Here is a 22,621-nt window from a genome sequence, read left to right as displayed (position 1 = left end):
TGTGACATCTATGATAATAGTTGTTAAAAGTGAATAAACCACCTCTTTAATCGAACTCAAGATTTTTTCATAATATGAATGAAATATGCTCTTGTTTACTTCAGCTGCCATAATTTTTCCCTTAGGTACACTGTTGTCACAGGAAATCAAGCGGTTCTAAAAGGCAAACTCTTAATATTCTTGAACAGGTTGTCGCGGAGGAAAAATTCAACGGTGCAGTCAGCATACCAATCTTTATGCGACAAACTAGCTGTGAACTAAGGTTCTCGCATTCGTGTGAAATCCGAAAGCTATTTCCATTCAACTCCCCAACTCTTGAAGCGTGCTAGCAGTGCACAAAGCTTATTACAATTAATACGAGTTTTGCAGCTTTAGAGCTTCGAAGAATGGTGCTTTGGATGACTAGAATAGGTTTACTCTGTGATAATATCCGTTGATGGCAATGACATCCTTTTTTCCATTGCCAATTCTTATTTATGAATTCAGGTTTACTAGATGTTCTTTCAGAATAAACCAAAGTTGAATCTGATGGAAATTACAAACTTCAGTGCTCGTTTCCTTCAGGCAGGTTTTAAATTTAGGGTTCTGGATTGTGGGTTTGGAACTTTAGGATGTTCATTATGTTGTAACAATACCTATAACATTATCTCTGTGAACCATCGGATTGCACCATGTACGAGTATTTAAATAAAGTTCACAATTCCTGAAGTTATAAATGATTAAAGAAAAAAAAAAAAAAGCGGATATTTTAGTAACTGTGTCGGCCTGTGGGATACTATGAGATTTCCTCCATCAAAATATATTTCCATTAAAAGAAAATTGTAGGTGAAATAATTTTGTAAATTGACCAATAAAAAGTTGACATGTGTGAATGAAAAACAATCTCTTTTGAGTTTCTTAACCCATGAGGGATAATATAGTTAACAAAAATTCTTCGTGGTTTTAGAAATAACAGAAATTCCTTTAAATAAGTTTTAAGTATTAAAATAAATATAAAGAGGATAATTTTTAATACAATTTAACTAAACAGTGTAAATTTAACCATTCGCTAACCGTTTATTACCACATAATTTTGTAGTATAGACTTCAACTTCATTGCCCTCCACGTGTTTGATCGATTTTTTCCTACTTTATACTCTTTTCTTGTCGTTGGATTTCCATGTCACACCCTCATCCAATTTTTTATCAAAGATTCAACCAAGCTAATATTCGAATTTAAATGGTTGAAAATCATTGTCCCTACTAATATTCCATTTTTTTTTTATCACAAGTAAAAGTTACTTGAGAATTTAAATGATTAAATTAATAATATGTTTGTGTCACATAAGACGGACATCACTTGAAATAAATATGATTTAGGATTTCATTGAGAAATATAGGCCTACTCTATGTTTAAATTTCGGTTCACTCAAGTCAAATACTTATAAAATTGAGATATCTCAATTGAAAAGATAATTTATTTAATATAACTTAAAATTTAGTAGATCAATTCAATCAATTTTTTATGTGGTGTTATGACTTATGAGCAATAGAAAGAGGTCCATTATTTGGTAACTAGTGATGTTCTTGCAGTTTTTTTTATCATTATGATTAACTTTCGCTTCTGTTGAAAGCAAGACCTTGAGCTTGGGAGACAACTGATAAGTGGGACTGGAGGGCAAAATCCGCAAATACAAACGATTTAAATTGGGGCAGGCGGAAAGGAAATATAGCTATCAACTACCTAAAAGTGTAAGAAATGTATCTCCCACCTCACTGAAAAATTCATAAAAATCACATATACAAGCTTTTATAAGAATGGCAAAATGTTGTGCAAAATTTGATGGACCTACAGAGAATCAACCATTTATCGGAATCGAAGAGATAGCAAAATACAGTTGATTAACGACCAAATCCCATTACCTCTTTATGTTTCCTGCTGAACAACCAACTTCCACCACTAACCAGAAGAATTCCTCCTAGCAGCATAGGCTCGATAAGCTGCCAGTCCAACAATAGTAATGGCAGACCCTAATATAAATTAAACATACAATCCCAGTTAGAAAATTCAAGGATCTAATCCTGGGAGATGTGGAATGAGTAGACAACAAACATACCAGAAAGAAACATAAGTGAGTTGTTAATAAAATGGCTGTGTATTGCTTCTTGCTCTTCCCGACCTGAGTTTCAGGAATGTTCAAATGAGGGTGTTCAGCTGCCCTCACAACTCTGCTGAATAAATTATTTGAATCTCCTACTTTCATGCTTATACGAATAGGAGGCTCGATTCCCATCTCCTGACTAACCTAAAAAATTGAAAAAGAAAGTATTGTTTTCCATAATCAATGACTAGCAATTTCTATAAGAACAATTATCCAAAGATGTTTATACTTGTACGTAGTCTAAGTAGCCAAAGATAGTTTTGTACCATTGCTGAATCTTTTAGGGTGATTTGACATGCATCCAAGTCATCCTTAGCTGCAATAAGAAGGCATGGCACCCCATGACCGCTAACTTCCCCTTGCCTGGCAACGTCCCATGAATGCTCAACTGAACTAGAAATTACAAATAATGCAGTTCATGATATCTGGATGTTCAAATAAATTAAAATATCATGATAGAACGACTCACAAACAACATAGAAGAGAAGGAAAATAAATTACTGTGCATAAATATTCTTGTTAAATCACAAAAAGTCGATGAAGATAAATAAAAAGCATCACCCCAATTTTAATTCTGACCATGGTGCACAGGCAAATGCATTACAGAAGGGAGAGGAGAGGCAATAAATCCACTAAAATGACAGTAGTAAAGAAATACATAGACAAACAATCACAAGCACTGATCCAACAAGAAGAGTCCACGTTGCAAATATATGCATAAGAGTATTTCAGTCACCTGTCATAGGCTAGTAAAGCAACATCACAGGTTGCCATAGATTTCTTATTAGAAAGGACATCTTTCACTCCATCTTCGGGTATTTCTTGAAAAATAAGTGTCTTCTTAGTCCCCTGCACCATGATCATCAAATTTGTAACATCCCAAGACAATTAGAACTTGTAAAACAATCTACAGGACATCAGAATGCTGAAAACATTGAAAATGCCATTAAATCTGCAACGTCTTATTACACAGAACATGTATAATATCCAGATATCAGAATGATGATAACATAGATAAATCCCATCAATTCTGCAACATCTCATGACAGATGAACAATGTAGTAATCTCCCAAATATCAAAATATTGATGATAAAGATAAATAGGAAAAAAAAATCCGGTTCACTTCCAGGGTGGCATTTTAGAGAATACACGAGAAAGGGAGGAGTGGACATCAAGATGGAGGGGAGGGAGTAGAATTATAAAACTACCAGATAACATTGTGTTTCTAGTGTTAGTACTTACCCCAAGCTGGTCGACCACATTTGCTGCATATCGGTCAGAAGTTTTTGGATAATAATATTCTGAGAAAGGCCTGTAATCGAATTCGAGGACACTAAAATATAAGTCCTTAGACAAAAAGAAGAGTAAAATGGAAAGTCAAAGTGAGTAGACTCTACAGTCAAGAAATAAAAACTAGATGAAAAGTAATGCACGAAATTAGCAAGATCAATAACTGACTATGCTACATTGAAATCGGCAACAGGTCAACACCTTCCCAAAAATGAATCCAACAGTGCAGACTTTCCAGCATTTTTAGAGCCAAAAACAAAGCAGCGAAAGACATTTCTTTCAGTTAGTTGCTCCTTACGATCGGCTGATTTTCTCCTACTAACATGAAACACTTTGGCAGCATCACCACGATATCCAACGTATATCAAATTAGCCAAAGTGCGTCGTGGATCAAGTAGTGTCATTAGGGCCCACTGCAACCAAGCATTTTTACCAGACAATTAACAAATAGTTCAAATTGATTAAAATGCATAATGCAAAAAGTTAAATCGTAATTTGTGGAAGTCAACATATAAGGAGAACGATTCTTCTGCTTTATACTAACCAAAAGAATGTATACGAGAAGGAATAAATAATACAACTAAACGGGACAAAGTTCCTGGAAAAAACTAGGGTAGGACAGACACACACAGAAGAAAGCACATTAAGACATTAAAAAACTGTATAGAAGCAATACAACTCGTAAAACCATATAGTGCCCAACTGAAGTCTTTCTTGACAAAGATGTAAAGCCTTTATTCATAGGAGAAGCAAACGAGTAAAAAAAAAAACAATAAAAAGTTGGACGTGTCAATGAAACAAATTGTATAAAAACCAGGCAACCTGTAACTATAACATAAGAGTAATAAATAACATATTTAAAAGTCAAAAGATGTTTATTAAGCAACCATTAATCCCAAAAACTTTATAGGAAACAATCTACAATAGTACGTAAACTCTTGGCAAACCCCATCCCATGTATGGCCAAAAATAATTTATAAACTTGTCATGGGAATCCAAATAAACACAAAAACATACATGGACTGCTCGTGTTCAAGCACAGGCCCATCTTACCATGGTTAATGAATAAAAGGGGATTAAACAAAACCTCATGGTCAACCTAGCTTTGATACAATGTTCAGACATGATTCATTTTAAAAGTTCAAACTAACAAAATTAATGGTTCCTCAACATGGTAGTAGAGCCAAGTCGACTAGTATGTTTTGTTGTTGACATTCTCTGATTGTACTATTTAAGTTATAACCTGTATTTGGGTCCAGGTGTGTGTTCATTTTTAGTTCCATAAAACAAGTTTGTCAATTAAAATTTGGCTGTTTGTACATAGGTCACATATTAGAGTTTAAATACTATTGTTAGACTTTTTCCTATAAGCATATTAAAATTGTGTTAATCTCAGATGAGAATGCAATTTGCATGTATCACTGAACATAACTGATTAATAATTTAACAATATAAACTAAAAATTGAAACAGGACACAGTGAAAGGATAAGCCCACAAAATATTGCTGCATGATAAGATAATTCACCATTAGCTGTATTAACCCATGGAAGGGCAAAAATCAAAGTTACAGTCATACTGATGAGTACTCATTTCTATCTTCTTATTTCTCTTCGAATTTAGAGTTCCCAATTACCACAGTAATTATGAATCTACCCCTACGTACTAATTAAACTCAGATATTTTTAAGTTATAATTATAATTTTTTGTCTTTAAAAAAAAAGACAAAAAATTATAATTATAACATAAAAATATCTGAGTTAGAAAGAAGAAGATAAAAATGAGCAGGACTTAATAAAGTTAGAGCTTGGTCAGTGGTCAGGGTACCATCTAAAATGCGCCGGGGAGTGCAGTGCTCTCTTGTGGATATATGAAGTGAAAATCCCTAAACCTTGGGACCACCACAAGACAGGCAATACTATAAAAATCTAAAGCGTGTAGTCCCTTCTTCCGTTTCTCCTCTGCTTACATATTTGATATTTCTCTTGTCATGGAAAATTTGGAGTTGTTAACTGCCTCCGACGTCGATGATATCCTCCAAAGCTTGCACGGGCAGATAAACGGAGAGAGAGACATAATGCTTCAAACAAGGGCCCAGAGGAACGCCATAAAAGATTCCTTAATGAGGCTGATGTTGTTGGTTTTTCTGTTTCCATTTTGTTTCTTATTAAACGAGCATGGGCTTAAGTTTTATACATAGTTGGCGTGCTAGATTTGGTGCAAAGGCAGGTTTGATGAGGGGGTGAGTGTTGATTTGTGTAGGTGCATGGTGTTGGTGTGCTGCTGGTCCGTGGACTGCTGGGTGTAAGGGGGTGTAGGCAAGTTGCTTGCTTCTGTCTAGGGGAGTGGGCATTGCTTAGGCCATATGGTAGAACCACCCAAAAGTGGCAGGTGTGTGTTGGGTGGTGATTGGCCTGTCACTGTGCGGTGATTGTAGGATTTTTTGCATTTGCAATGGTTTTCATTTTTCTATAAAAAAACCAGTTGCCAAAACAAAGCCAATTTATTATTGTAATTTACATTTTCATTTGGTAACTTAGCTATCATTTGGATAAATACTGTGCCCAGGTCCAAGGATGAGTTGTTTAGTTAGAATTTTACGCTTTTCAACCAAACAAATTAATAATTGATATCCAATAATCTTACCTACATAAGGACATTTTAGTAAAATAATATATCAATAATATATAATTATTGTCAACCAAACGCCTTAATCATTTATATAGCTTTGACAAATCAAACACAATAATAATTTATACATAGTAATCTTTATCAGTAATCTATATACACGGTAATCTATGTTTTGAGGTAATACAACAATCCATAAATCAAACACGCTCTAATAGTTTCATTCTATAACGAAACTTGTAAAATTACAAAGGAGCCCTCTCTCGCCAATTTTTGTTTTGGTGTCATAATTGAAGATTGGTACAAATAACAGGTTTTTGTTAAGCAATTTTTAAATCTAAGTTGTAATAAATTGACTTGGACCTTTTTTCAAGTGATTCTGAGTAACTCAGAAACTTCCATTACCAAGTTAAGAAAATTCATACAATTAATGGCAGGAATTTCTTCTCTTCGTAAGCATATGGATGAGTTTGTAATCTTAAAGCAGTCACATTCATTTTCAAAATGTTACATACAGCTTTTCTGTGGCCTTTTTAGGTTTATATATATATATATATATTAATACTCTTCTATTTATTTATAAGTTATTGTTAAAATGTTACAAGTTTATCGTCAACTTTCATTGAAGTTAGTGTTAGACAATACCTCAACAATAACATCAATTTATATTCACAAACTATCGATAACAAGTCCAATACTTAAATTTGTAAATTTCAATAATACACTTATTAAAATGCATAGATGTCTTCTACGACATGGTAGATATATATTATTTTTATTATACTAGATAAGATTGTATATCAGTTATAAGTTTAGAGTAATTGAGTTCATGGGAAGATGCTTTCCTCATTTGTCTAATCTCTCTCTGCTGGATCATAGACGAACTGGAGGGACCTTCCCCTGGACCAATTCGGAGGTGACAGCCAATATAAGGCTAAATTTTCCGATGCCTTAGTTGCCAACCACCATAACTCTCATGCTAGACCGAGCATTGGAGCCTGGACCACCTGGCATTTGTTCAAGATTTTAAATTTTTGAGGGTTTTGTTTTGAAGAAATCAGAGCTTGAAGACAACAATTAGTGAAGTAGTGTGTGTATTTGGTGAGAGGATTTTTTTGCGAGAGAGAGAAGAGGCTACAAGCATGCCGGAGGAAAAGGGTTTAGGGTTGAGACTTTTAAGCATGATTGAGAATTTGGGACCATTGGATGTACAGGTGTTAAACAGGCCGGGTAACCTGACAACGGTCTTCTGAAGTGTGGTTGTTGTTGATTGGGTCTAATAAAAAATTAAACCCATGAAACTAAAATGGAAAACGTTTTATCTTAATTCAGGGGTTAGTTTCATTGGTTTTGGAGATGGCTAAATCTAAACAGCATAAAAATCTCACTATGTAAGAGGTTTTTTTTTTTTTTTGATATATTTTTAGGGAGTTTTCTGATATTTTAAGGGATTTTATTTATTTATTATTTCATGATGATGTATAAGAGATTATTATAATTTTTAAGGAGTTTCATGATACAAATTTTATATAACAAAGTTTTTCAATGATTAAGTGATAAAACATTGTGTCTTGAAATCTTGAATGGAAAGTAAATAATAATAAAAAAATTATGTTTGACCAATTTCTAATCTTTATGATAGATTGTTGTTAGACCACTCCACCTGGTCGTATGAAACTGGCATGCATCCTGGCTCCCGAGACTCTTTCATAGAATTCCAACAATTTCTCCCGCTCCTCAGAAGCCCACAGGAACGGAGTTGATGCTCCCACATCCATAGCATGAGTAGTTAAAGCAAGTGAATGATTTGAAATTCGAGTTATTTCACGGAATAACACTCGTATATATTGAGCTCGTAATGGTACCTCGCAATTCAAAAGTCTCTCTACGGCTGAAGAATGAGCGTGTTCTTGGGCCATCATAGAAACATAGNTATAAATCTGGTATATAGTTTAGTTTAAGGGAGCATATTATTATAAGTGGGCTGATATGCTTTAGTATTGTCCAGTTTAATGGAGCACACTAGAATATTGTACTGATATGGTTAGTGTACTCCAGTTTAAGGGAGCATATTAGTACAGTGGTGTGTGTTTTGCAATTCTTTAGAATTTATATGTTTGGTACTTATATGGGGTGTCTTTTGTAAAGTCTAAAAACTTAGAGTTTAAAACTCTGCGTTTCAGTCCAACGGCTCTATATAAATTAGCCACCTCTTGTAACTAATCCAGTTAATGAATTTCCAGAAAGCTGCAGCTTGATTCTGTTTCTTCCTCTCTTGCTCTTAAAGTCATTCACTCAGAAGGCAACATTGGTTTTTTTTTTCTTTATCGGTGCAATTATTATTATTATTATTATTGTCATAACATGCCATTTACCGATTAATGAATCTATAGGAACTCTTTAAAATAAAGAAATGATAAATTCACCTTAAACTTGTGGGAAAGTTTCACAACCAATTAATTAACATGGTAGTTAATCGAAGAAGAAAGAAAATATTAACCGTAAATGATGTATACATGTTGTAGAGTTATAAGCTAAAATAGTTAGTCAATTAAGTCTTGGTTCTAAAACAGTTGGTCATTAAGTCTATGTTTATTTAGTTAAAGTTTCAGTTAGTCTTCCGTTACCTCTCTATTTCTCAAATTGTGTAAAATGTTGTACTCACTTATCTCAAATCAGTAATGAAAACCATTTTTCCGAAAACCTCGACTCTTGATTTTCTCTGTTCTTAGCATCAATTTGCATGGTATCAGAGCCACCGACAAGCGTCAAGATGGTCAATTTTCCTACATTTTCTTCTATTCCGAACACTCTAGAGAAAAATTCAAGTTTTGATTGTGCTACTGATTCAACAAATCTCATGAATTCTCAATCAATTTTCTCTTCAAACCTTCCATTGATTTTGCCAAAATTGACAAGGGATAACCATCGATTATAGAAATCTCAAATTCTCTTTGCTGTTGGATTGCATGAATTAGAGGATCATCATACATGATTGGTTCCCTGTCCTACTCTGCTTATCAAGGTTAAATTAGAGAGTTCGAGCTCAGAATCAACAATGGTGAAGAAACATAATCCAAAACATATGCTTTAGAAGAAGATCGACAAATTCCTAGTAAGCTGGTTACTTGCTTCTATCTCGGAGTCGATGTTTACAATAATTGCTAAATGTCAATATTCAGTTGATATTTGGCTTACTTTTGAAAATGATTTTTTTACTGAATCAAAGGCAAAAACTTACATGTTAGAAATTTGTTACAAACCACTAGAAAAGACAATCTTAATATTCATGATTCTCCTATCAAAATGAAAGGTTTTTCTAAGAATTTATCTACTAGTGGTATTGTGGTTATTGGTGAGGAGCTTTTGAATTACATTTTGGATGGTCTTGACTCTGAACATGGTGTTGTTTTTATGAATATAACATCTAAATTAAAGTCAAATTAGATCCTATATTTGTGTAAAAAACACAATTTATACAGCAGAAGTATGAACTTCGTTTGGAAAAAGCAAATTCAGTTGTGAATGTTGAATTTCATGAAAGTTCTACAAATATTGCTCGTCTTTCATTCGATATTTCAAGTAAGAAGCATATGTTTGGTCAGTCCTATTATAACAATACTACTGTACAAATTCCTGCGCTACAACCTCTTAATTTTACCTCTTAACCTATTGGTACTCAATCACATGGTATTAGTCACAATCAGTTTATGAATTCAGTTCCTTAGAAATTCTCAACACTTCTCTGGTGGCAGAGGAAGAGGTAAAGGTAAAGGCAAAGGCAAGTTTATATGCCAAGTTTATGGCAAGACAAAGTCACCTAGCTTTGAATTGCTATCTCAATTACTTTAGACCTGAAGCACAATTTATACTGCAGAAATTCTCAACACTACTCTAGAGCCACATATCACATTACTTTAGACTTGTCTCAGTTGATAGCGAACTCCAACTACACAAGTGTTGAACAACTTCAGGTTGGAAATGGTAAGTTGCTTCCTATATCTCGTACTAGTTTTACTTTTTTACCTTACACAAATTACTCTAGGTCTCTTTATCTTAAAAATGTACTATGTTTCCTTCATATCACAAATAATTTGTTAAACATTTTTATGTTCACTGACAGGGTATTCGCAAGTGTACGAAATCGCATAAGTAATAAAGCTCGAGTAATGAGTGTCGAATCCCAAGAGAACTGTTACTATCAAGTACCAAACAAACATATCTTATTACTATTTGATTAATTAGATTCCTTAAGAAAGAAATACTAAAAGTAAAACAAATTAAAAAGTAAACAATAGCATAATTATTATCAAAACTTTAGTTAAAAATCAATAAGACTAAACCTAGGGCACATATTTCACACCAATTTAATCATGTGCTTTAACAATTATTGCTAACCTAATTAAGTTTATTCTAAAGGCCAAATTCCCTAATATTCTGATAATTTGCTCTTGAAAAATTACTAGATTAACCCTTAATCAACAACCCAAAATATCTCTAAAATTGATATAGAAGCTAAGAGATCATTAAGTTTTATGGAATTTACCATAGTCGCAAAGATTGCGGTAATCTATCTTAGGCGTTCACTCAATCTATGATTTTATTACCTTAAACTAATAAGGTTTCATCTCTCCATCTCAACCTAATCCATAAAATCATTCAACTCCTAGATCCATAAGAATTGAAAGCATTATGTGCAATAATAAAACTTAGAACAATGCTAAACTAAAATTAACAATAATAAAATCCATACATATTCATAAATTGGCTGCATCTTTAGCCCTAAAAGAGATATTTAGTTCATACTTTTAGTACTAAAAACAACCATTGTATTGAATAACATGAGTACAAGAAAGAAAATAGAAAAACTTCTCTAATTGGTGAACCAAAACTCCAAGAATTCTAATCTCCAAAGAGTGGCTAATCTTCTCTCTTTCCTATCTCTCTTAAAACTAACTAAAGACTTTTATTTATAGCACTAGGTTTTTTGGATCAAACAAGAAAAATTTTAATGCATTAAAACAAATAAAATTCAAACCAGGCTTTACATAGCCCATACAGACCTGATCCCCATCGTTGCGGCGATCATTCTTCCCATCCAACCAGTCCAAAATATTCAGAATTTGATAAGGTAATCCCGTGGAAGACAGGTGTTCGTGAGTCAGTAAGCCCAAGGCTCGCAACTCTGGAAGTGTCGTCGCTGAGGGATAGTTGATATCTGCCTTTTTCTTTCTCTTGTATATCTTTCATTCCAGAACCAACACAGACAAAAAAACTGTCATTATTCTTATAGGGACCGATCTACCAACTTTTGATGCAGACAAACTGGAAGAGTATGTTACAAGGATAAAACCATTCTAGAACAATCATTTCCTTTGCTTCATTCTTTGACTACTCTGCTCCCCCCCAAAAAAAGAGAGACTGACTCTGACTATCCCAATTCAGTAAGACAAAAATCGTAGGTTGGACCAAGAAAGACATGGGACTTTTGGGCATTGCTTGGGTCGAGTTCAGTAAAGACTGGCTACCTATAAAGATCCCTTACTACACACTATATACTATATATTCCTTACTTTACTGAAAGCATAGTAAGGAAGTAAACTTCGAAAAAGACTCGCAGAGAGAATCTTCCGAATCAGCTAACAGACCTACTATCTGATATATATGCTAGAGCAAAGGATGTCCTAGGTAAGCTACTGGCTTTGGATCTGCCTCTCGAGCACAGGGATCATATTCATCAAGCTATCGATCACGAGCAGAAGACTCTGTTGAATCACACTCATGAGAATCTGAGAATGGATCTGGCTAGGGATATGTATCTCTTGCTACACAAGAATCATCCCATTTCGAGTTCTATAGCTCAAGTTACTATCAAAACACTGAAGCATGTTCATCCTTGAAGAAATTCCAAGATTCGAATCTCATCTATAAAGCACCATAACTTTCTCGTTTCAACTCCCATTCTTGATCCTTTTGTTCCTAGCCATCACCTATTCAGTCGCCAACATTATGCTTCTTTCGAATATCTTTTATGATCTGAAAATACTCAAAATACACTTGTGATCCCATAAAAGGTATTTATGAAATAATTAACTCAAATTTCATAATTTAAACTAATTTTCCCACAAATAATCTAAATAAATCACTAACTAGACACATATTTTCAAACTCTTATCATTTACTAGAGACAATAATGTCATTTTTGAATTGTTTGCTAATTACTATGTGGTTAAGGACAAGTATTCCAAAACAAATTTTCTTTAAGGAGAGTAGTTGGCTTGTGTCAACTTCAAGTTCTACCAACATCATCTTATTCAACCACAAATGCATCTGTCAGCTCACTCAGTCCTTCTTCCAATTAACTTATATGTTTTCACATGCTAGTTCATCAAATAACTGTCTTGCCTACACCTTCAACTTTATGTAAAGACACAAATGAATCTGAATATCTTAATACTATGCTGCACTATACTAGTGATATCGATGATCAGTTGCCTGTTTTTGTATCTACTTGTACTGATGTTCCTATTACCAATAAAAATAGTGATTTTCAGTCATTTCCTACTATGAAAACTGATACTATGACATGGCATAAAAGATTAGGTCATCCAAATGCAACTGTTCTTACAAATATTTTGAATTTTGTAAATATCTTTCACTCTGTTTAAAATAACCTTACTTTTGTAAGGAATTATTCAATGAAATCATAGCGGAATACAATTTAAAGTTTTAATAATTTCTTTAAATCCCATGATCGAGGTAACAATTATATTTTGTTTATATGTAAATAAAAAAACCCATACAAGGTTTTAGGAGAATTTACCAACATTGACTACTCCTTCTCTTTTGATTCATTCACTTCTCAACTCAAGAATAGAGTTGCACGAATGATATNCTCCAAAGCTCACACGGTGTGCCTTCCCATATATGCTGTCTTCACAGAAATAAAGAGATGACACCTTCTTACCATCAATGTACCCTTTTTTCACCAGCAGTTCTAGCCCTTTTTGACTCATGTGGCCTAACCTGCTGTGCCACAGTGAAGTTTCATCCTTCTTGTCCTCAGTTATGAGAGCTTCTGTCTCAACAACTTTGCCTTGTAGGAAGTATAGACTGTCGTACTGTGAACAACTCTGCAACCCTTTAGCACTTTCAAGATTCAATTTTCACCTCTATATGCACAACCCTGTGAATCCAGTGTTCCTAGTGAGATAAGGTTTCTCTTTAAATCTGGTACATACCTCACTTGTGTCAGAATCACCACTGTTCCATCCTCATTTAGGATCTTTATACTTCCTATTCCTTTCACTGATGATGTTGTGTCATTTCCCATCTTGATTATCCCTGTGATCTCTTCATTCAATTCATCAAACCACTCTTTCTTGGGTGTCATGTGGTAAGAACAACCTGTGTCCATGATCCACTCTTGTTCAACCAGATCAGTAATATTCAAGGCTTCAGCTGCATATAGGACATCCACACGCTTGACCTCTGTTCCTTTTACCATAGCAGACTCTCCTCTTACTGTGTTCTGGTCTTTTGTCTTATCATGATAAGCCTTTCTACTGGGACAATTCTTCTTAAAATGTCCTTCTTCCCCGCATGAACAGCATCCCTTCTTTCCCTTTGACTTTGATCTATTTCTGTTCTTGTTTTTGTTTGAACCTTGATCTCGGCATATGAGATTGATTTCATCGAAGTTGAGTAAGAGTCACTCCGTACCTCGGCGAGCTACACACAAATCTTTCTTTTCATTTTATATAGATGCAAAAGTTAGCAATCCAATTTTCCTTCGTAAGAGCACATCAGAAATCCAAAACTTTCTCTTTATATAGCGAGGATTTGATGAAACCCTATTTTAGCTCTACGGAGCACATCAGGAATCCAAAACTTTCTCTTTATATAGATGGAAAAGTAAGAAAAAAGGAAAAAAGAGAAGAGTTTGAAACAAAACTAAGGGAAGTAGCTACGATCGCTCGCAGGCCGTTGCTCGCTCCCTCCAAGTGTTGAACAGAGATAGCTACGATAGAACACAGCTAACAACCCATGACAGAATAATATGTATATAAGAAGACGGCTGCTTAGAGGAGTGATCTGTTCATCTAACTCAAAATATTGTAATGTAAGAAGAAGAAGAATCTTACGCCCAAAATTCCCATCTCTTTTTTCTTGGTTGGACCAACCGGCACCAGTCATTTCCGTCTTCCTTAATTGGGAGAGTCAGAATCAGTCTCTCTTTGTTTGGGGGGGGAGCGGAGCAGTCAATGAAGGAACCTTTGCTTTGAAAATGATTGTTCTAAAATGGTTATTCCTCACAATTTCTCCTTGTGATGCAGCGGAACCATGGCAATTAGGATCTCAAGACGCAGCTACACCTATAATGCAAGGAATAATAGACTTACATCACGATATCTTTTTCTTCCTCATTCTGATTTTGGTTTTCGTATTATGGATCTTGGTTCGCGCTTTATGGCATTTCCACTATAAAAAAAATCCAATCCCGCAAAGGATTGTTCATGGAACTACTATCGAGATTCTTCGGACCATCTTTCCTAGTNCTCAAAACCAGTCTCTCTTTCGAAGCATCTTCATGCTACTTTGATCAATAACCTGGATACCATAGATGAAAGAAAGTCCTGCTAGAACGAAGTGTACGTCGCCAAGACTTGGCGATTTCTTTGTTTTCTTGAGGAAGAGTGAGAGTTTTGAACAGAACCCTTTTCGCGACAGCTTTCGTTTGCTATACTAACAGCCAACAGCTAGCTCAAATAATCAAAGTGGGTCTGTTTGAGAAATTGTTAGGTTAGTTTTGGAAGGTTTTGTTCTTGTTGGATTAACATGTGAAATGATTTGGCAACCACAATGCGGTGGTTGGAGAGGTCACTAATTTTCAGTTGTAATAATAATAATATCTCTTTGAGGTTTGAAAAATGACAATTACATTATATGATGTTTCATGTTAAGGATTTAAATTAAACCTAATTCCCCTTTTTACAACTATATTTTGTGGCAAAATTGCAAAAATCAATCACCTATAAAGATTTTTGGTAAATTTATTCATAGGATTTAATAAAAATAACCATTTTTAATGATTTTTTAATAATTTCCTTCTCCCATCTTTTGGGCTAAAAGATGTTCTACAAATGCTAGATGATGTTGAAAAAATGCATTAAATTCTTACACCTTTACCTAAAGATAATTATAAAGATTAACATAAAAGTAATAATATTGCAAAAATATTAAAAAACAAAAATAAGGACATATGTTTAAATTTTTAAAAAGGCAAAAATAGGGCAGTTAACTAATGCTTTTGTATGGTTTTAAAAAGGCATCTATATATATATATACACACACACACACGTGTGCGTGTGTGTGAGATTTATTTAGGCTCATCCCTATATATAATAAACATGTCAAATTCTACGTTAAAAAAAGTTTAATAGTTTTCATAAAAAAACACTTAATCAGTGTATTATCTTATATAAATAATTAAATAATTAAATATAAAATCTCAAAATTATTAAAAAAAGAAATTATATTCATTATATAATTTAAAAACTAAAAATAAGGAAATTCAAATTTTAAAATTATTTTTAAATCAGGAATCAAACAGTGGTTAAATTTTTGTCCAAAAATCAACTAAAAAAGAATAATTGAAATTTACTATTAATTTATTTTCTATTTTTTTAATTTAAAAAAAATGAAATTATAATAACAATTAACAAGTCCGCTGGTTTACTTAAAAGACTTTTGAAAGCCGCCTTCTTGCCTCATTCTTCATCAATACAAACAAAAAAAACTCCCCCTTTCTCTTCAATTTCTCCTCAAATTTTCCTTCTAAAACAACCCTTTCGTCTTTCTCTTCATTGCTTTTGATTCAGATGGAAAAGTCCAGTTCTTTCAAGTATTACACGGAGCAATCCGATTTGGGATTCAATACAACCGATCGCAGATTAGCCTTTTCACGTCAAGCTTCGTATAACGAATCAACCAAGCCTTTTCTCTCGCGTACTAGTTCAAGCATCGATATCCCACCTGGGGTTTCTTATTTTAACGATAAATCGTTCGCTGAGCCCGATAAATTCTCGATTTTTCGGGCTTTGAGGTCCATGAATCGCCCAATGAAGAGATTGTTTATTTTGATTTCGTTAAACGTTGCGTATTCTACTGCTGAGTTGGCTATTGGGCTCTTCACGGGCCGTGTTGGTATGAAAACGGTTCAAATTTGGGAATGGTTATCCGGGTTGTTTGAATTTTCTTTTTTGATTTTGAATTTGTTGAAATTTTTGTGAATTTGTTTCAGGGTTGGTGTCTGATGCGTTTCATTTGACGTTTGGTTGTGGGATATTGACGTTTTCGATGTTTGCCATGGCGGCTTCGAGGCAAAAGCCTGATCTTGTGTATACTTATGGGTGAGAATTGAGATTAAACTCTGTTTTTGTATGGGAACACTTGTTATTTGAGTACTTTGTTTCGGTTTCGGTTCGGTTTCGTGTAATTCGAGCAATAATGATAATCATGTTGAATTGTAACTCAGTTTGACTCGTAATGTTTAGCATAGACTTACAGCATTGAAGTCAGACTTGTCAAAATGCAAGTAATTTGGTTATATTACTAGCTATCTGTTTTGGTGGCGTTGAACGGCGTATATTGTGGCAAAAGTCTAATAGCTTATGTGCATGATTGAGCTGTAATTGTTGCATTTGTTTTTTCATAATCAGGTACAAAAGGCTTGAAGTTTTGTCTGCTTTTACCAATGCTGTAAGTATATGGCATTTTCCACGATATTGGTGTCGCTAAATATTGTTTTTACAACAGAACTTTCATGTTCTAAATCTAAAATTTTGTGTGAATTTTTTCAACTGTGCTAATATCTTGATATTTTTTATTTTGCTGCTGGTTTAGACAGCTGTTCCTTTTGTTCATGTCATTCTCCTTAGCTGTGGAAGCACTTCATGCGTTCATTCAGGATGAATCTGAGCACAAGTAAGTTTTTTTGTGTTGAATTTGATTAACAAGATAACATTTTGAATATGTTTTGGTGACGAACACCATCTTGTGTCATGCGTATAATGCTCAAACATACTTGGTGAATGTGTAGAAGTTGATGCATTAATCGTCTACCAAGTTTTTGGATCTCTTGTCTTTATATATTCTTATCTTATTTTTGGTTCTTGCATTTTGTTTATAAAAAACTTGTTGGACAAGATTTTAACTAGAAATTATCTTCATGCAGACATTATTTGATTGTTTCTGCGGTAACAAATTTATTGGTGAATCTTATTGGGGTCTGGTTCTTCAGGAATTATGCACGTATTAATATTGGTAAGTCTTCTGATGGAGCTTGTAGTTTTCTTAAGAACTGTTCTATATTTAAGTTCTGAGTTTAGTGAGAATGCCTACATGTTATGATAATTTATCTGTATGACCCTCTAGTTGTATGTTAAGTTTACAGGGAATGACTTAGTTATGTAAAGTGTTATACTTAGCCGATGCAGAACTGGTCCACAGTGTTGGGTATTATTAACATTACAATAAAAAAAGGCGATGCTGTTTTCTCTTTTCAGTGTTGTGATATTGTTTTAGCACTCTCAGTTCAGTGTATTGGTCTTCTTAGTTTAATTACCAGTTCTTATCTGTGATGTAGTTAGAACATAATTCCTTCTTTCTTCTGTGCTGAATGGGAACAATTATGTATTAATCAGCACTCATCTGCTAATTTAATAATGCATACTGATGGAGAACCGGGGGAAGAATGGATAGAAAAGAAAGACATAGAGAAAGAGAAAGAATGGATAGAAGAAGAGGGGGAAATTTAGAAGAAAACTGGTAGAGATTCTAGGAAAACAATACTCTTCATTAATCAATCATCAAAGTCTATTTTCCATATGAAGATACAGCCTATTTATAGCCTTAAAATTCTAGTCCTAAACAAAAGCAGAAATATAATCCTATTAAAGAACATAATTCTCATTCTATGAAATTCAAAATAAAAGTCTAAACAACTTGAATACGAAATAAAACAACTCCCTAAGATTAATAAAACAAACGACCAAAAATGCAGGCCTTGGTTAATTGTTCTCAGACTTGAATGTGATTTGATGATTAATATTAAAGCTTTGTTTTTCTTGAATTTCTGCATTCAAGTGTATAAGTCCTACATCGCATATAGTTGACCTTATGTTGCTTGGTATAACTAGGTTGGGTGGCTGACTGAAAACTAATTTGGTTAGAAGTTGGAATTTACTGAGAGCAGGGTATTGAAAGTTTGTAGTAAGGGGCGGAATATTATCAAAACTCAATTAAAAACAGTTATCTTTTTAATTTCTTGATAAATGGTCAATATAATATGTTAGGATCCCACATTGAAAGGGAAAAGGGTGGACATGTGGGTTATAAAGGCTTGGGCACCCTCCCTTGGCAAGCCGGTTTTCCAAGGAGAGTTCTACCCAAGCCCATGAAAGACCCATGGCCCAACCCAAATTGTTGAGATATTGGAGTGGGTTCTATCAATTGGTATCAGAGCATGATCCTGCGCCTATGTGGCAGCACATGCGTGGCAGGCTGACCTGTGGCAGGCTGACCTTGGGCTCGGGCTACTACCCCGAGAAAGGGCATGGAGGCCTGAGGGAAAAGGGATTCGCATAGTCACCCAAGGGGTAAAGAGGCCGACGGGGGTAAAGAGGTTGACGTGGACGTCGGTTGCAGAAGCGTGGTGGAATGTTAGGATCCCACATTGAAAGGGAAAAGGGTGGGCATGTGAGTTATAAAGGCTTGGGCACTCTCCCTTGGTAAGCCGGTTTTCCAAAGAGAGTTCTATCTAAGCCCATGAAAGACCCATGACCCAGCCTAAATTGTTGAGTTATTGGAGTGGGTTCCTATCAATTGGAATGTTAGGACCCCACATTGAAAGGGAAAAGGGTGGGCATGTGGGTTATAAAGGCTTGGGCACCCTTCCTTGGCAAGCCGGTTTTCCAAGGAGAGTTCTACCCAAGCGCATGAAAGACCTATGGCCCAACCCAAATTGTTGAGTTATTGGAGTGGGTTTCTATCAATTGGTATCAAAGTATGATCTTGCATCTATGTGGCAGCACATGCGTGGTAGGCTGACCTGTGGCAGGCTGACCTGTGGCCCGGGTGCTACCTCGAGAAAGGGCATGGAGGCCCGAGGGAAAGGGGATCCGCGTAGTCACCCAAGGTGTAAAGAGGCTGACGGGAGTAAAAAGGCCGACGTGGACGTCGGTTGCGGAAGCGTGGTGGAATGCTAGGATCCCACATTGAAAGGGAAAAGGGTGGGTATGTGGGTTATAAAGGTTTGGGCACCCTCCCTTGGCAAGCCGGTTTTCCAAGGAGGGTTCTACCCAAGCGCATGAAAGACCTATGGCCCAGCCCAAATTGTTGAGTTATTGGCGTGGGTTCCTATCAATGCAAAGCCGGTTTTCTAAGGAGAGTTCTACCTAAGCCCATAAAAGACTCATGACCCAACCCAAATTGTTGAGTTATTGGAGTGGGTTTTTATCAATTGGTATCAGAGCATGATCCTGTGCTTATGTGGCAGCACACGCATGGCAGGCTGACCTTGGGCCCGGGTTGTTACCCCGAGAAAGGGCATGGAGGTCCAATAGAAAAGGGATCCGCGTAGTCATCCAAAGGGTAAAGAGGCCGACGTGGACGTCGGTTGCGGAAGCGTGGTGGAATGTTAGGATTTCACATTGAAAGGGAAAAGGGTGGGCATGTGGGTTATAAAGGCTTGGACACCATTCCTTGGTAAGCCGGTTTTCCAAAGAGAGTTCTACCCAAGCCCATAAAAGACCTATGGCCCAGCCCTAATTGTTGAGTTATTGGAGTGGATTTCTATCATAATACTTCTAATATGGCCTGTGGTTGAATTAGCTTCTATGCCATCAAGTGATTCCTTTCTAAAGCAACTGATGAAGTATATTTCGAATTGGAACTTTGTGCACTCTTAAGAGTTTAAATCAACTTGACTGCTGTTAGGCTTGAGTTTGAGTAGTGAAGCAGTTTTTATTCCTTTCCCCACCTGATTATTCTTCTGTTGTCCGTGTTTTGTTGCAGTGTACAGAAAAGCGGAAGATATGAATTACCACTCAGTTTGCTTGCATGTTCTTGCAGATTCCATACGCAGGTGTCATATTCTCTCTTTCTCTCAACATGCATAGGTTTGTTTTTGCATGTATTATCCATCTTAAGCTGGTGTACACTTTTGTTTTGCAGTGCAGGTTTGATATTAGCATCCTGGTTTTTGTCCCTCGGGTAATTCGCTACTCGTTTTTCACATTTGAATTGCTACTACACAACTTGTAATACATTTGTATGTGTGTAAAGATGATTTCTTTTTGTCTTCCTATCAACAATAAATTTCTTTTTGTGTCTTTCCAGGGTTCAGAATGCTGAAGTTTTATGTTTGGGACTAGTTTCAGTTGCTGTCTTTATGCTTGTCATGCCACTTTTTAAGACAACTGGTGGTATCTTGCTTCAGATGGCACCACCTAGCATTCCAGCGTCAGCATTAAGCAAATGCTGGAGACAGGTGATTTTTCTTTTTTCTTATACGAATGTATAAATTCTCCATCAAATGAATATTTTCTTCTGCGTTAATTATATTTTTCTGAAAACCCTCCTTTGGACAGGTTACTTCTCATGAAGATGTTTCTGAAGTTTCCGAAGCTCGTTTCTGGGAACTAGTGCCTGGTCATGTTGTTGGTTCCATCTCCCTCCAGGTACGGAACTGAAAATTTGTTTTATATGTATCAACATTGATGTGGCAAATTATTGGCCATTTTAGGATTTTCCAAATGTTTTTAGCTTTTTCAATATATAGTGGATAAGTTGTAATTTACTAGTTTTCCTTTCCGGGATGATACTAACAGGTAAAGGAGGGAACAGATGATCGCTCCATACTCCAATTTGTGCATGGTTTATACCACGATTTAGGCATACAGGATTTGACAGTTCAAACTGACTATTGATTGAGCTTCTTTTTTATTTTTCCAATTTCATGATAGTGATTGTTAGTAATAGCTTTTATATTGAGGCCAAGCATCACGGGGACAGCTCATGTGTTGTCTCGCGAACGGTTATACTACTAGAATAGGGAAATTTTTTATTCTATTTCTCATTTGGAGAAAGTTTACGAACATCATCTGCATTGTGATTAATTATTCTTTGTCGCGGAAGAAAATAATTTGACTTCGTTGGGGACTTGAGTTGTTCTTGTTGAATGTTTGTATTTATATTCGTCTGTTTTGTAGTTGTAGTTCTCAGTGACTTGTTTAATACCCTTCAATGGATTCAGGTATAAAGATTATATGATCTTAACCTCTGTTTTAAAATCCGGACTGGATCGGTCGGTCTGATCGGTTTGACTGGGAGCTGTCTTTTCCTTCTGTCCAAGTTTACATAAAATCCGGGTTTACATAAAATCGGGAATGTCAATAAACCCGTTTTGGATCGGTAATGGACCGATGGAACAGTATAAAACCGTCGAACCGATCGATCCAAGGCTTAAAGCGGTTTGTCTAATTCAAAAAAATTCTTATTCCTAAACTAATTTCAGTACCTTTTCATTATCTTTCATTTTTATCTACAACTGTAAAGAAAAAGTAAGGGGAGGGGAAGGGAAGGGAAGGGAAGGAAGAAGAAAGAGGAGGAGACACGAGACAGAGTAAGGAAGAAGATTAGAAAAAAGAAAAGAAGAGATGAAGAGAAAGAGAAGGAAGAAGAAAGTGAAGAAAAATTACAGTAGAGGAAGAAGAAAGAGAGAGAGAAGAAGAAGAAAGTGACAGTAGAGGAAGAAGAAAGAGAGAGAAGAAGTAGAGGAAGACGAAAGAGAGAAAGAGGAAGAAAGTGACAGGGAGTGATGGGGGAGAGAGAGAGAGAGAAAAAACGAAAAAGAAAGAAATTGATGGAGAGTGATGGCGTGATGGGGAGAGAGAGAAAAGTGAAAGATGGAAGTGATAGGGAGAGAGAAAATTATTAATAATAAAACTTGAGGGTATATTTACTTTATTTTAAACTCATAAGGGTTTATATGTGACTTTTAGGGATGTATTTATTAGTTTTTAAACTTATAACAATTAATAGAATTATTTAAAGATGAGACTGTTACATACCGGTCTGTTGGACTAGTCAATCCGTGAACCGGTCTTTTGACCAGGTCAACAAACAGTTCGGTTTTTAAAACAATGCCATTAACTAAACCTTGCCTGTTCAACATGAAAATTGATTTACTTCCTATACCTCTTCCCAGTACGTTTGCGTACTCGTCCTTTTTCGTTTCATTTTTCTTTTTGCAGTTGAAGAAATGTTTCAAACTGGGTATGATCATAGTATGTTTATGGCATCGATATCAAACGCTAGATTTAGAGTATGGTGTCAATATGTGATGACCTTTACCTGCCTTGTTAGATAAACAATCCTTTTGATTAGAGGGTCAATTTATGGTATTTGGTAGAAGCCCTTGGCATTTCTCAAGTAACACAATCCTTCATTCCTACTAATGAACACAATATAATGTGTCTACATCAAGTAGACAAATTATAT

General features: G+C 35.3%; 1 protein-coding gene across 1 annotated transcript; it reads left to right on the top strand.

Annotated features, from left to right (window-relative positions):
• The first annotated feature begins 15,825 nt into the window (after positions 1-15,825).
• Positions 15,826-21,300, top strand: LOC116133013 (metal tolerance protein C2-like). Its single transcript, XM_031418688.1, has 10 exons — positions 15,826-16,264; positions 16,362-16,470; positions 16,780-16,819; positions 16,968-17,044; positions 17,295-17,383; positions 20,135-20,204; positions 20,294-20,332; positions 20,459-20,609; positions 20,710-20,799; positions 20,950-21,300. The coding sequence occupies exons 1-10, from the start codon at positions 15,940-15,942 to the stop codon at positions 21,046-21,048; spliced, it is 1,089 nt and encodes a 362-aa protein (XP_031274548.1). The 5' UTR covers positions 15,826-15,939; the 3' UTR covers positions 21,049-21,300.
• Positions 21,301-22,621: the final 1,321 nt, after the last annotated feature.

Source organism: Pistacia vera, unplaced genomic scaffold (assembly GCF_008641045.1).
Source record: "Pistacia vera cultivar Batoury unplaced genomic scaffold, PisVer_v2 Contig265, whole genome shotgun sequence".
Classification (NCBI taxonomy): Eukaryota; Viridiplantae; Streptophyta; class Magnoliopsida; order Sapindales; family Anacardiaceae; genus Pistacia; species Pistacia vera.
The sequence above is the reverse complement of the archived record's forward strand: the minus strand, read 5'-3'. Positions and strand labels throughout refer to the sequence as shown.

What these genes read in the sequence shown, in the direction of transcription:
- LOC116133013 (XM_031418688.1), top strand. Translation starts at nt 15,940, where the DNA reads ATGGAAAAGTCCAGTTCTTTCAAGTATTACACGGAGCAATCCGATTTG. An exon ending in GCTCTTCACGGGCCGTGTTG is followed by an intron (nt 16,265 to 16,361) that starts GTATGAAAACGG and finishes AATTTGTTTCAG; the next exon opens with GGTTGGTGTCTGATGCGTTT. An exon ending in TTATGCACGTATTAATATTG is followed by an intron (nt 17,384 to 20,134) that starts GTAAGTCTTCTG and finishes GTTTTGTTGCAG; the next exon opens with TGTACAGAAAAGCGGAAGAT.